Source organism: Camelus ferus, chromosome 7, assembly GCF_009834535.1.
Source record: "Camelus ferus isolate YT-003-E chromosome 7, BCGSAC_Cfer_1.0, whole genome shotgun sequence".
In the NCBI taxonomy this organism is placed as follows: Eukaryota; Metazoa; Chordata; class Mammalia; order Artiodactyla; family Camelidae; genus Camelus; species Camelus ferus.
Window position 1 is genome coordinate 39,453,293 of NC_045702.1, and position 12,977 is coordinate 39,466,269.

The window sequence follows — 12,977 nt, forward strand, 5'->3', positions numbered from 1 at the left end:
TTTTGCCCAGTAAACATTTCTGAGGGCCTACATGGTGCCAGGCCGAGATAAGGCAGTTTGGGAGGGGAGATATCTGAAAAGAAATGAGTGTGGTGCCCTGTGGTGGGAGTGGGGAGAGCACAGGGGAGAGGAGAGGGGAGTCAGGAGTTGCTTCTGCTCTAGGGAGAGGATCTGATCAGGGAAGGTGTCATCGGGGCATCCGAGGGGAACTTGAAGGAAGAGGGCAAGTTCACAATGTCACCCAGGAGTGGAAGGGCAGAGGGCAGGGGGAGAGCAAAGGCTGGGTGTGTGCATGCAGGGCGTGTTTGAGAACAGGGGCAACTGCACACAGAGCATGGCGGGGACCTGTGCCCCAGAGGGATGAGGGCGACCTGCCTTTGCATCCACTGTGAGGAGCCACAGATGTGATCTGGGGGCAAACTGGACTGGATGCCTGGTTTGGCCACTGCCACCTGTGAGAACCCACGAAGTTAATTCATCCTAGTACATCCCCAACCATCCCTCCCCCACCCCCTCCATCCCCCTACCCGTGTACAAAGCTGTGAGTATTAAATGAGGCCCGTGTGGGAAGGTGCCCAGCGCAGCATCTTGGCACTTAATAGTTGTTCAGTTAAAAAAGTTCCTTCTTCTCTCCTCGCCACCCCCCACCTCGTGCCTCTAAAATGGGGATGAAGCAGATGCCTTCCTCATAGAATTGTTTTTAGAATTAAATGAGTTAATGCCCAGAAAGCTCTGACAGAAAAGTGTCACTGCTGCTGTTCTTACAGGCCACCCCACGGGTTTCTATTGCCTGTTGTCTTCCTGCTGTCGAATCCTGCATCCTGAGCTCGGACACAGAATTTTCTGTCTTCAGAGAGCAGAAGCAGGTGTGCCTTTCTCCTCTGCTCCTCTAGGGTTTCCTCAGGACCGGCTATATAATTTGCGCAATGAAAATGCAGGGCCCTTGTCTGAAAATTAGTAAGAATTTCATGCGCGGGACAAAGGAGCATTATTTCCATGGCGGCCCCTTCCGAGGGCGGAACCCTGGGTCATGGCTCGCGTTAACCGCCCGGGGAGCCGCCCTGGTTTCTCCTCCCCGGACAGAGCGTCTGGATGGACGAGAGTCATCGCGGTGCTGGACGCCGTCCCACCGCTTCCCCGGAAGTCAGTCAGGTTACGCTGGTGTTCAAAATACGACCTGCGCGGTTGAGAAAGAGGTAGGAAAAGTCACACTGCATTCCTTGTTGTGTTTTGTCCTGTCAGAACCCCCTGGACGTGTTTTATTATTGCCGTTGATGAGGCGAACAGACCAACAAATAGGGGTGAGTAGTTTGCTTCCGGCCTCTCGTCTTACTGATCATATTCCGTGCCCAGACGTCTCAGAGATGACGAATACGTTAACTTGAGTCGTGAACGTCGATGGCCCTTTGGTTGCTTCTCTTCCTTCCAGTCAGATCAGCCCCGGTATTGCTAGGCCAGAGGGTGAGCTGAGAAATTGGTTTCTCCCCAATAAGTGGTGGTCACTGGGCACCTAGTGTGTACCTGGTTCTTGCTGGGCTCTGCCCCGGGGTTGAGTCAGGGAAGACATCGTCCTTATACCCTCTTCCTGCCCCCGGAATCGGTCCTCAAGTAAGGGTCTCTTTAATTTAAAAGAATTAAATATCAAACTAAGTCTGTCTGTAACTACAGGAGAATTTGGAGGAGAGATGGACGTGTGTGGGCTGGCGGATTGGAGATGACTTCCTGGAGGAGGTGGAGTTTGAGCTGACTTTGAAGGATAGATAGGAGCTGGATAGGTGCTGGAGAGGAAGGCATTCGGGTAGACGGAACTGCATGAGCAAAGGCTCTGCGATGGGTCTGAGACAGTTATTCTGGGGACAGTGAGGAAATGGACAGTGAGGAAAGCAGAACAGAATACAGTGATTTGGGTCAAAATTTTAACATTTAATAACAATTCCTTACATTTATACAGTTCATGTTTAGTGTAAAAAGAAGAGCCATTCTTATAGAGGTAGTATAAAGGTGGCTAAGAGTGCAAGCTTTGGAGCTAGTTTTGTTCATTGTTTCATTAATTCAGTAAATATTAACTGAGCACTTACTATGTGCTAGGCACTGCCATTAGCATTGGAAATACAAGTACAACAAAACAGCGAAAGCTCCTGCCTTCTTGCAATTTAAGATCTAGTGGGAGAGAGAGATAATAAACCAATAAATACGTATATAATATATACATATAACATACATGTATACACACATGTGTACACACAGGCACACATGTATACATATAATAAATGATGAGATATGCTATAGAGGAAAATAAAATGAGAAAGTGGGATAGAATGTTTTGGATCTAAGCCCCTCTTTTGCTCCTTACCACCTGTATGATTGTAAGCAAATTACTCAACTTTCCTGTGTCTCAATTTCTTCATCTGCCCTCCCTGCGCCCCTTCTGCACTTCTGCTCACTCATAGATGTCTTTACAAATCAAGCATATATGTCCTGTGCCATGGTCTGCCGCACTGTCCCAAATTCCTTAAGGGCAGGGACATGCCTCATCCCACTCTGTGTCCCCAGCCGCAGCCCAGGGCCTGGAACAATGTGGCTGGGTACAGCTGGCTCCATAGAGATGAAGTGAACCGAACTGCATAACATTTGGTCCAGTCTGTGAACTTTCTGCCACATCTAGAGAACTCCCAGGACACAGGTCACCCTGAAGGCAACCTCTGTGGAACAGGTCCTTGCCATTTAAGAATGAATTGGAAATGATCCCTATTTGAGGAGTTGGTATATTGTTTCTTTGATGGAGTGACGCCCCCTGGTGGTTCTCTTTTAGAATAGCTTCTTCAAGGAGCTGTCATTCACAGCTTCAGTTGTGTGGGACAAGAGGATTTAGAATCTTTCTTTGTCATAAATTTAAGCTGCAACTGGAAGCTCTTGTCATTTATTTCTCTTTAATGTAGGGGTGGCCAGTATGGGTGAGCTCACCTGCAGATGCCGGGGCCATTGGATGGTGCAAATGGGGTGGCCATGTACAGCTCTGTATTGAGCTTCAGGGAGCCACTGGCTTAGGCTACATCCTTTGCTGGCCTCCTAGGGAGTCCTCCTACCCTAGATAGGACAATGAAGCTGGACCTGTTGTCTCTAGAAGGTCAGTGTTGAAATACTGCACACTAACATTTTGGGTGAGGCAGAGAGGAAGAGTCTTCATACAGGTAAAGAGTAGAGTAACACCGCGCACCTATTGTCTACCAGATGTTTTGTCGTGCCTTTCACACACCTTCCCATTTTAAGCTATGGCAGCCACCCATTCTGATCCTCATGGGGTAAAACTGATTTCAGACCCAGTCCCATTTCCCCCATAAGGTCATTTGTGATCATCAGACTGTGGATGCTGATTTTCAGTTCAGAAAAACGTGGTTGCCACACTTACAGCCTACTCCCGTGAGCACAGCAGCTCAGATCCCTTTATTAGATGTGACAGTCTGTCTTAGGGTTGGACAAAGTTAAGGATGCCTCTTTTGTGTGGGCAAATGTATATTTTTCTCTTGTTGTTTAGTGAATTACTATAAGCATAGCAGTTGGAAACAACATACATTTACTATCTCCCAGTTTCAGTGGGTCAGGAGGTTAGTATAGTTTAGCTGGGCCCCCTGCTCAGGCTCTCATGAGACTGCAGTTAAGGTGCTGCCTTGGCTGCATTCTCATCTGGAGAAGTATCTGCTTCTAAGCTCATCCAGGTTATTGACAGAATTCATTTCTTTATAGCTCTATAACTGAGGGCTCCAGCTTTTTGCTGGCTTTAAGCTGAAAGATCCTAGAGGCCACTCACAGCTCCCTGCCATGTGGGTTTCCTGAACATGGTAGGTTACTTCATTAAGCCAGCAAGGAGAATCCCTGACCTCAGGGATGGTTCTCACCTGATTAAGTCAGGCCCACCCTCAACAATTTCCCTTTTGATGAACTCAGAGTCAGCTGATGTGGAACCTTAATTACATCTGCAAAATATCTTCACCTTTGCCATATTCTGTTAGCTACAAGCAAGTCACAGATCCTTCCCACCAAGGGAATGCGATTATACAGGGCATGACCACAAGGTGGGCAGGGATCCGTGTGGGCTATCTTAGAAATCTGCCTACTGCAGTAAGGTTGTTCTTGATTCTTTCTTAGTCCAATAGTACAGAAAACGCAGGTTCCATAAAGACAGACTGGCCAATAGAGTTCCACTCTTCCTTGATTCCTTGAAAAAAATTCCGTACCACTGTGTACTACCCGGATATTGGCTGTGCTGTTTCACCTCTGGGCAGAAGGTGTGGGGAGGGATCTTCAGTTACCCAGGTGTTCTCAGCCTCAAGGCTAATAGTGTTTCCTTGGCCTTGGACTGAGGGGTCCCTGTGCTGTGCAGCTGAGTCTCTGCTGGCCTGACCAGGCTACCTTACAAGATGTGTGGGTCAGTTGTGGGAAATAGGAATGAGGACTTCAGATTCTTTTTTAAGCAACTTTATTGAGATATAATTTGCATACCATAAAATGTACCCATCTTAAGTGTACAGTTCAATGAGTTTTAGTATGTTTGTACATTTAAACCAGCACCAAAATCCAGTTTTAGAATACTTCCATTACTCTGAAAGTTCCCTTGGGCCTTTTGCACTCAATCTCTGCTCCCATTCCCCATCCCCAGATAACCATGGATCTGCTGTCTGACTCTATAGTCTTGCCTTTTTTTCCCCCTAGAAATACTATATAAATAGAATCATGTAATATATGGTCTTTGGGGTCAGCTTTTTTATCAAGCAGAATGGTTGTGAGGTTCACCTGTGTTAAAGCATGCATCATTACTTCATCCCTCCTCATTACTGTGTACTATTTCTTTCAGGACTGGCTAATTTGTAGGCCCAGTGCAAAATGAAAATGCCAGGCTTCTTGCTCAAAAAGCAGAAAAAAGTGACGTTACCAGTATTAAAGTACAAAGCTTTTCCTTTTCTTTTGCAGTCTCTTTCTCAGACTCTCATGGTGTTTTTGTATTTGCTACTTGGTGTTACGTTTAGCATGGGGGTACTAACCATAGCTCACCTTGTCACATGTTCCTCCAGCTACTGGGTTGCTTTCCCACCAGCCACTGGACCAATGTTCCATGGCTTGGCTGGGGTTGTGGAAGTTGAGCCAGGCATCTCTCACATGGGCCTATTGCCTCAACCCATGGTGACAGGTAACCTCCAAGGGTAGTGTAACCTTTGTGCCGGGATGTGCTAGGAACCTAGATCTGGTGTATGTCCCATTGGACTTCACTTCCCAAACATAAATTCAAAGATAAACTTCTTAGGAATTTCAAGATGGTGACCATACAGCATTCAGCCCTAAGTATGGGGCCCTTCTGAGTATGGTCCATGTGCATCTGTGCTGGCTGCTTGACCATGAAGCTGGCCCAGATTCCATTATATGATGTATCCTTTTGTTTACCCATTCACCAAATGATGGACAGTTAAGTTGCGTCTAGTTTTTGGTCATTAAGAACATTCTCTTATGAGAGTCTTCGTGTGGACATGTTTTCTTTCCTTTTGAGTGGATACATAGGAGTGTGATTGTTGGGTCATATGGAAAGTGTGTGTTTAACTTTTGAAGAAATTGTCAGATTGTTATCCAAAGTGACTGTACCATTTTACATTTCCGCTAGCAATGCCTGAGGGTTTCTTCATATTCTTACCAATACTCATTATTTGTCTTTTTGATTATAGCCTTTCTGCTGGGAGTGTGTGTGTGATGGCGTCTCATTATGGTTTTGATTTGCATCTTCCCAATAATCAATAATACTGAATATCTTTTCATGCTACCCATATATTTTCTATGGTGATGTATCTATTTAAATCTTTTACTCATTCGTTTTTAAATTGGGTTGTTTGTCTTATTATTGAATAAGATACAAGTTGTTTCAGTTATATGATTTGTAAATATTTTCTCCTAGGCTGTGATTTATCTTTTCATTTCTTCATAGGGTCTTTTGAACAGCAACCATTTTTAGTTTTAATTAAGTCCAATTAATCAAAAAAATTTTTTTCTTTTATAGTCCATGCTTTTGGTGACATCTGATTCTTTTTTTCACTCTCCTTAGGGAAGAAATTAGGGACCACGGTGAAAGACAATCACTTTTTAAAATTTGATTTGGGGCTTTGAGGGACCAATTTATCTTGATTGTATGATAGAAACACACAGAGGAAATGAGCATGATTTTTAGGTGAACAGGACTTGCAGCCTCTCCCTACCCTTCTCCCCACTGCAGACGTGCCGCTCCTGGGGGGCAGGGGTGCTTAGGGATGATGGAGAAGAGTCATCGCCTGACAGCTCCACTCTCCACATGAAAAGGGAAAACATCACATGGAAATTTCAGGGATCATGGCCATGTGTGAGGGACTTTTTCCAGAAGCTCTGACCTCATGATTATGCTAGAAGGGGAATGGTTTGAGGCTGAAGCTCTAGTTATTTATTTATTTTCCCAAAAATCTAAGCACCATTCGAACTTAATGATTAGCAGCAACCTCAGTCTTAGCTAAAACTTCAAGTGGGCTGATAGATGCAATACTCATAAGTGATAAAGAGACATTTTATGACTCAGGATATTTTTATATAATTAATATATTTCTGTCAGTTTAAAAAATATTTTCTGAATACCCATCATATGCCAAGCACTGTTCTAGGTCCCATGGATGCCTTAAAAGGACAAAGTAGACAAAAATCCTTGCTCCTGTGGAACAGACATTCCAGGAGGGGGAGACAGACAATACATAAGATGTAAAGAGGATGGTACAGTCTCATAGAAGTGACAGACGTGGGAGAACATAGCAGGGGATGGGGGATGAGGGATGCTGGAGGCGTTTCATGTCAATAAGGGGGTCGGGGTGAACTCACTGAAGGGGTGCTATTGGAGGTGGGGAAGTGACATCTGGGGAAGGAGCAGATAAGGAAGAGGCCCCAGCCAGTGCAGAAGCTCAAGATGATGGTGTGCCCGGCATGCTCCAGGGCTGGGGCAGAAGTCAGGGTAGAAGGAATGAAGGAGGAGACAAGCCAGAGAGGAAATGGGGCTGGACAATGTGGGCTCTTCAACTGTTCAGACTTGAGCTCTTGCAGAGAAGGAACCAGAACGCATTTTGTGCAGCTATAATATCTAAATTTATATTCCATTCAGGTGTGTAACGGTTGCATTTTCTTCAAATGATTTCCCAAACAATACAAGGAATTCAGTGTGTCATTGAATAATAGTTAACTTTTAAAAATGGCAAATGCTGCTGTGTGGATAATAAAAGATAAATGGATTGAAAATGTTATTTATTACAGAGCTGCCAAAAAGATGAAAATACTGGCTTGTGTACAAATGAATAAAAATTAAATACAGAAATACATTTATTTTCTTTGAAATAGGTTTTTAAATGGATTAATTAAAAATAGAGTGTGGAAAATTACAAAAGATAATTTATTGCAAAGCAGGCTCTAAATGGGGAACTACAATGTTAACAATGAAAGTATAGGTTTAAAAAGTGTCTCAGCAGAATATACAATTATTAGATATAAGTAAGATGCACACAAAGATATTTCTACATATACCTGAGTAATATGGAGTAATATGGACAATGATCTAAACAGAATTATCTCCCTGTGCACCAGGGGAAGAATGGTACAACATGAACACGCTAACTTCTTAGGGAGAGAGCTGGGCCCTTGTTGGTGGTTTGTGAACCCGTCTTACCATCGAAGTAAGAGACTTGCAGCCAGCTCTACAAGTCGGGTGGCAATGTGACTCAGAAAAAGGTGTGGGCTGTGTGGTTTAAAACTGAAACAAATATCAGTTATTTAAATCAGAAAAGTCTCCAAGGCAGGGGCCCTACGTTGCTGAAACTGGACCTCTAACTGTAAAGAAAATACTCTGCCTCAGTCGGACTAGAGTAAACCCAGAGGTCATTCTCGTGTTAATCAACCTGTTTCTGGCTTTCCTGGTGTTCTGTTTTGCACAGCTTTGTCAAAAATCTATTGTTGGCGCCCTCTGGTGGCAGATTCAAGCTGCAGAACCTGGCAATACGCTCCAGTTAACATGGCCTGACAGCCCTTACTTAGTGAGAAATGCCAGTACCAGCTCATCTCGTGTAAAAGCTAGCATCTCCCATTGTTAATGATGCATATTCCAAAGTTTAATAAAATTACTTGAACGCTAATTTGGACTTAAAAATGAATAAGCACATGGAACATTTCTGCATGATAATAATACCTAATACTTTCGGGGTTATTATTCTAAGTGCTTCATGTTTATTAAATAATTTAAGCCACACAACAATTGTATGAGGTGCTATTATATTCCCATTTTATAGAAGGGGAAGCTGAGGCACAAAGAGGCCTCATTTGCACAAGTTCACACAACTGGTAAGTGGGAGAGTTGAGATTTAAGCCAGGAAGTCTTGCTCCAGACTCTGTTCTCTTTTCTGCTACCCCACACCATCGTTCATATGGCTAGGTACACAGCTGGTTTTATACAATGCCTGGTTCTCTAACATTGACTATCATTCTTCAGATACTTCTGCTTTTTAAAAGTAAAGCAAGATGATGTATCTGCGTATATACATACACACACACACACATATATAGAACATATAAAGTAAAAGATATTATTTAATGTGTATCATTTAAAGACATGTATATAAAAATTATATATATGTATGAAGCAAGATAAATATATGGCTTTGATTTTGAAAGTATTTGAAGGTTTTTTTGTGGTGATCATGTATTCCAATGATAATATTTGCTACCATTAATTAATTCAAGTTGTTCTTTAGATTGGGATTGAAAATGTAAAATTCTGCATGTCTTAATCTCTGTTAGTCTAAGCTTCTTGAGAGCAGAATTAGGAGACAGATGATTTATCTTTGTGTACCAGTAGTGGGGCCTCTGTCAATACTTACTGAATAAATGAACAAGGGAATGGACGAATAAATGTATTAGCTAAACTTTATTCAGAACAGTGAGTATTCAGAACTGATAGCAAAGGCTCATATGCTGTTTATGATTCGTCACTTTCCTAGCTGCTTTATGTAGACTAACTCAATCTACAGCCATCTTAAGAGGTAGGTGCTGTTACTATTCACCATTCTACAGGTAAGGAACTGAAGCACAAGGGTTAAATAAATTGTTCAGGCTGCTAAGTGGCAGAACTAAGATTCAAACCAGGAAATTTGGCTCTGGAGTCGTGAGCTCAACCACCATGCTACATGCCAGCAGGCCGGAGCTGGCCTTGGCTGTGATGAGTGTGTTTACAGAGCTGCAGGGGTACACACCGGGGGCTTTTTCTGTGCTTAGTGCTTATATGGGAAAAGTATTAGGCCTGGACTCCCTTCAGCTCGCAGAACCTCAGACTTCACATGCCCCCCTCCCCTCCCCAAACTCAACTCACTGTGCCCTTCCGCCCACCCCTAAGCTCACTCCTGTCCTCCGCTCCCTGCCTCAGCAAGGGGCAACAGCAGTCTCTTGTCTGGGCTTCCTTTCTCCAGGGTTGCCCCTGTCCTGTTCATGCTCCACACAGCACTTTGAGTGAGTAAAAAAATAGACAAATTTTTTTCTCCAGAAGTTTTAGGTTCACAGCAAAATTGAGCATAAAGAACAGAAAATTCCCGTATACCCTCTGTTCCCACACACACCCAGCCTCCTGCATTCTCAACATCCCTCACCAGAGGATTTCATTTGTTGACACATTTTCCCCCAAAGTCCGTAGTTTACATTAGGGTTCCTTGTTGGTGTTTTACATTCTGTGGGTTTGCACAAATCTATAATGACATGTATCCACCGTCATTGTGTCAGATAGAGTAGTTTCAGTGTGTGTGTTCTGCCTATTCATCCCTCTTTCTCCCCTAACCCGTGGCAACATCTGATCTTTTTATTGTCTCCATAGTTTTGCTGTTTCCAGAATGTCATATAGTTGGAATCATGCAATATATAGCCTTTTCAGATTGGCTTCTTTCATTTAGCAATATGCTTTTAAGTTTATTCCATGTCTTTTCATGGCTTGGTAGCTCATTTCTTTTTAGCACTGAATAATACTCCTTTGTCTGGTGTGTCACAGTTTATGTCTCAGAGTGATCTTTCAAAAACACAAATCTGATTGTAGTTCTCTCTACTTAAAACCCTTTAATAGCCTCCCTGAGGACAAAAAATAAACTCTTCAGCATGTGTTCCTAAGTCTTCACAAAAATAGCCTTGCATTCCACTCTAGTAGCTCCCCCATGGTCCTCTGTTCTCCATCCTTAATGAACTTCTTTTTTGGGGTGGGGGATTAATTAGGTTTATTCATTTATTTGTTAGGGGAGGTACTGGGGATTGAGCCCAGGACCTTGTGCATGCTGAGCATGCACTCTACCACTTGCGCTATACCCTCTCCCCTGCTAATGAATTGCTTTCTGTTCCTCAAGGTGACACAGTCTCACTGACTTCAGGGCCTTTGCACATGCTGTTCCCCCTGTCCCCCGTGCTTCACATCCTCCCCATACTGCCCCAGCTCTCTATTCTCCTCCTGTCTTGTCATTCTTCAGGATAACTTCAGCATCCATGTAGGTGGCCTTTGTAATATTTGAGACTCTCAGTTTCTTTACCTCCTGCTCCAAGACCTTTCACTCGACACGATTATGCCACCCATTTACAAAGTCATCAACACTAACTGCCCCACATCTCAACTCTGGAGTTCCAGCATCCTGCTCTGGTTCTTCCCTCCTATGTCTCCCTCCAATGCCATATCTTGCTGTAGACAGTTCTGTTCTCATCTTATTCAACTTGTCAGCAAAATGGACTACAATTTACCATTTTAACCATGCTTGTGTACAGTTCAGTAGTGTTCAGTACATTCACACTGATGTGCAGTCTCCAGAAGTCTTTTCATCCCGCAAAACCTAAACTCTGTACCCATTAAACAACAGCACCCCATTCCTCTCTCCCTCCAGCCCCTGGCAACCTCCATTCTGCTTTCTGTCTCTGTGATTTTGGTTACTTTAGGCACCCTACCCCATGTAAGTGGAATCATACAGTATTTGTCCTTTTGTGACTGACTTATTTCACTTAGCATAATGTCCTCAAATTTCATCCATGTGGTAGCATGGGAGATTTCCTTCCTTTCTAAGGCTCTAAAATAGTCCATTGTATGCATATAGCATATTTTCCTTATCCATTCATTTGTTAATGGGCATGTAGATTGCCTCTACCTTTTGGCTATTGTCAATAAAGCTGCTGTGAACATGGTTATACAAATGTCTGTTAATTTTTTGATGAACCTCCAAACTGTCTTCCATAGCAGCTGCATTATTTTACGTTCTCACCCAACAGCATACAAGTGTTACAGTTTCTCCACATACTTGTCAACACTTGTTATTTTCTGTTATTTATTTATTTATTTATTTAGTAATAGAGGTCCTAATAAGAGGTTATATCTCACTGTGGTTTTGATATTCATTTTTCTAGTAATTAGTGATGTTGAGTATTTTTTTATGTGCTTGTTGGCCACTGGTATATCTTCCTTGGAGAAACGTCTATTCAAGTTCTTTGCCAATTGTTAAATTGAGTTGTTGGGGTTTTTTTTGTTGTTGAGTTGTATGAGAATTCTTTATATATTCTGGGTATTGACCTCTTATCACATACATGATTTGCAAATATTTTCTCTCATTTTTTAGGTTGCTTCTTCATTCTCCTGATTGTGTCCTTTGATACACAGAAGTTTTAAATTTGGATATAGTCCAGTTTATCTAGTTTTTCTTTTGTTGCTCGTGCTTTTGGTGTCATATCCAAGAAATCATCGCTAAATCCAATGTCATGAAGCTTTTCCTCTACTTTTTCTTCTGAGAGTTTTATAGTTTTAGCTGTTTGTCTACATCTTTGATCCATTTTAGTTTTGATATGTGGTATAAGGATCTAAATTCTTTTTTTCTCTTTTTTCCCACATGCAGATATACAGCTTCCCCAGCACCAGTAGTTGAAAAGACTTCACCCCTTCCCTTGGGAGACATTTTCTTTTCTAGTGCTCTATGATCCGCAATGTGCCTGCATGTACCTCTTACCTCAGAGACTGTTCCTCCCCATCTATTTTGCTGGTTCCTCTTCTTTCTGGCCTCCAAACACTGGATCTGTAGGCTCAGTACTTATCTCTGTCTCTTTCTCCTCTTTTCCCTCCCCTCTCCAGGTGATCTCATTCAATCCTATGGCCTTAAATATTGATGACCCCCAATTCTCTACCTCCATCCAGCTCCTGTACTTCAGGTTCATACATCCACTTGTCTCTTTGATACCTTCGTTTAGATATCTAAGAGACATCTTAACCACACAGCTATTGATTACTCCATCAAAATCTGCTGTGTTTCCATCATCTCCCTCTTTGCTGATCCCCCCCCCCCCCCAAGAAGGAATATGTATAGCAGTAATCATTTTTTTAATAGCTATTTTTTTTCATCTTACTGCTCTAGTTTGGGTCTCCCAGTTACCTGGTCTCATAGCATGTGTTCTTACCTACCAAAGCACTCATGATACTAATTTATTGTAATCATTTGTTTCTAGCTACTGGCTGTCTCCTGCACTAGACTGTCACCTCCAGGGGTGTGCCTGCTTTGCTCAAGATTGAGAGAGTCCCCAGTACTCGGCATAGTCTTTGGCACATAGTAGGAGCTCAAGAAATACCTGTCAATTGAATATATGGATTATTTAGCAATGGAGTATGAGGGGTTTAGAGATGAGGATACAGGAGTCAGGGAACCCATTCAGGAGTCTCTCTAAGTACAAGGTAATACATATCTGAGCTAGGAAAGTAGAGATGGAGAGGAAGAGGTATATTTAAGAAACATGAATGCTGAATCCATGGACTATGAATGTCTGGGGTTGGGAAGGGAGGGGTGTAATATGACTCAGGACTTGTGCAGAAAATGCTTCAATGATGTGTCTAGGGACTTGATAATTTATGTTCACCAGAGTTGTTTGTTTAATATAATTTACTG

The 12,977-nt window shown here is 42.7% G+C and overlaps 1 protein-coding gene across 1 annotated transcript in view; it reads left to right on the forward strand.

Annotated features, from left to right (window-relative positions):
* The first annotated feature begins 1,259 nt into the window (after positions 1–1,259).
* Positions 1,260–12,977, forward strand: part of PDE1C (phosphodiesterase 1C) — a 474,248-nt gene continuing 462,530 nt past the window's right edge. The window contains 1 exon segment of the mRNA XM_014561810.2: positions 1,260–1,301. Within this exon segment, the coding sequence (XP_014417296.2) occupies positions 1,275–1,301 (27 nt within the window). The 5' untranslated portion in view covers positions 1,260–1,274.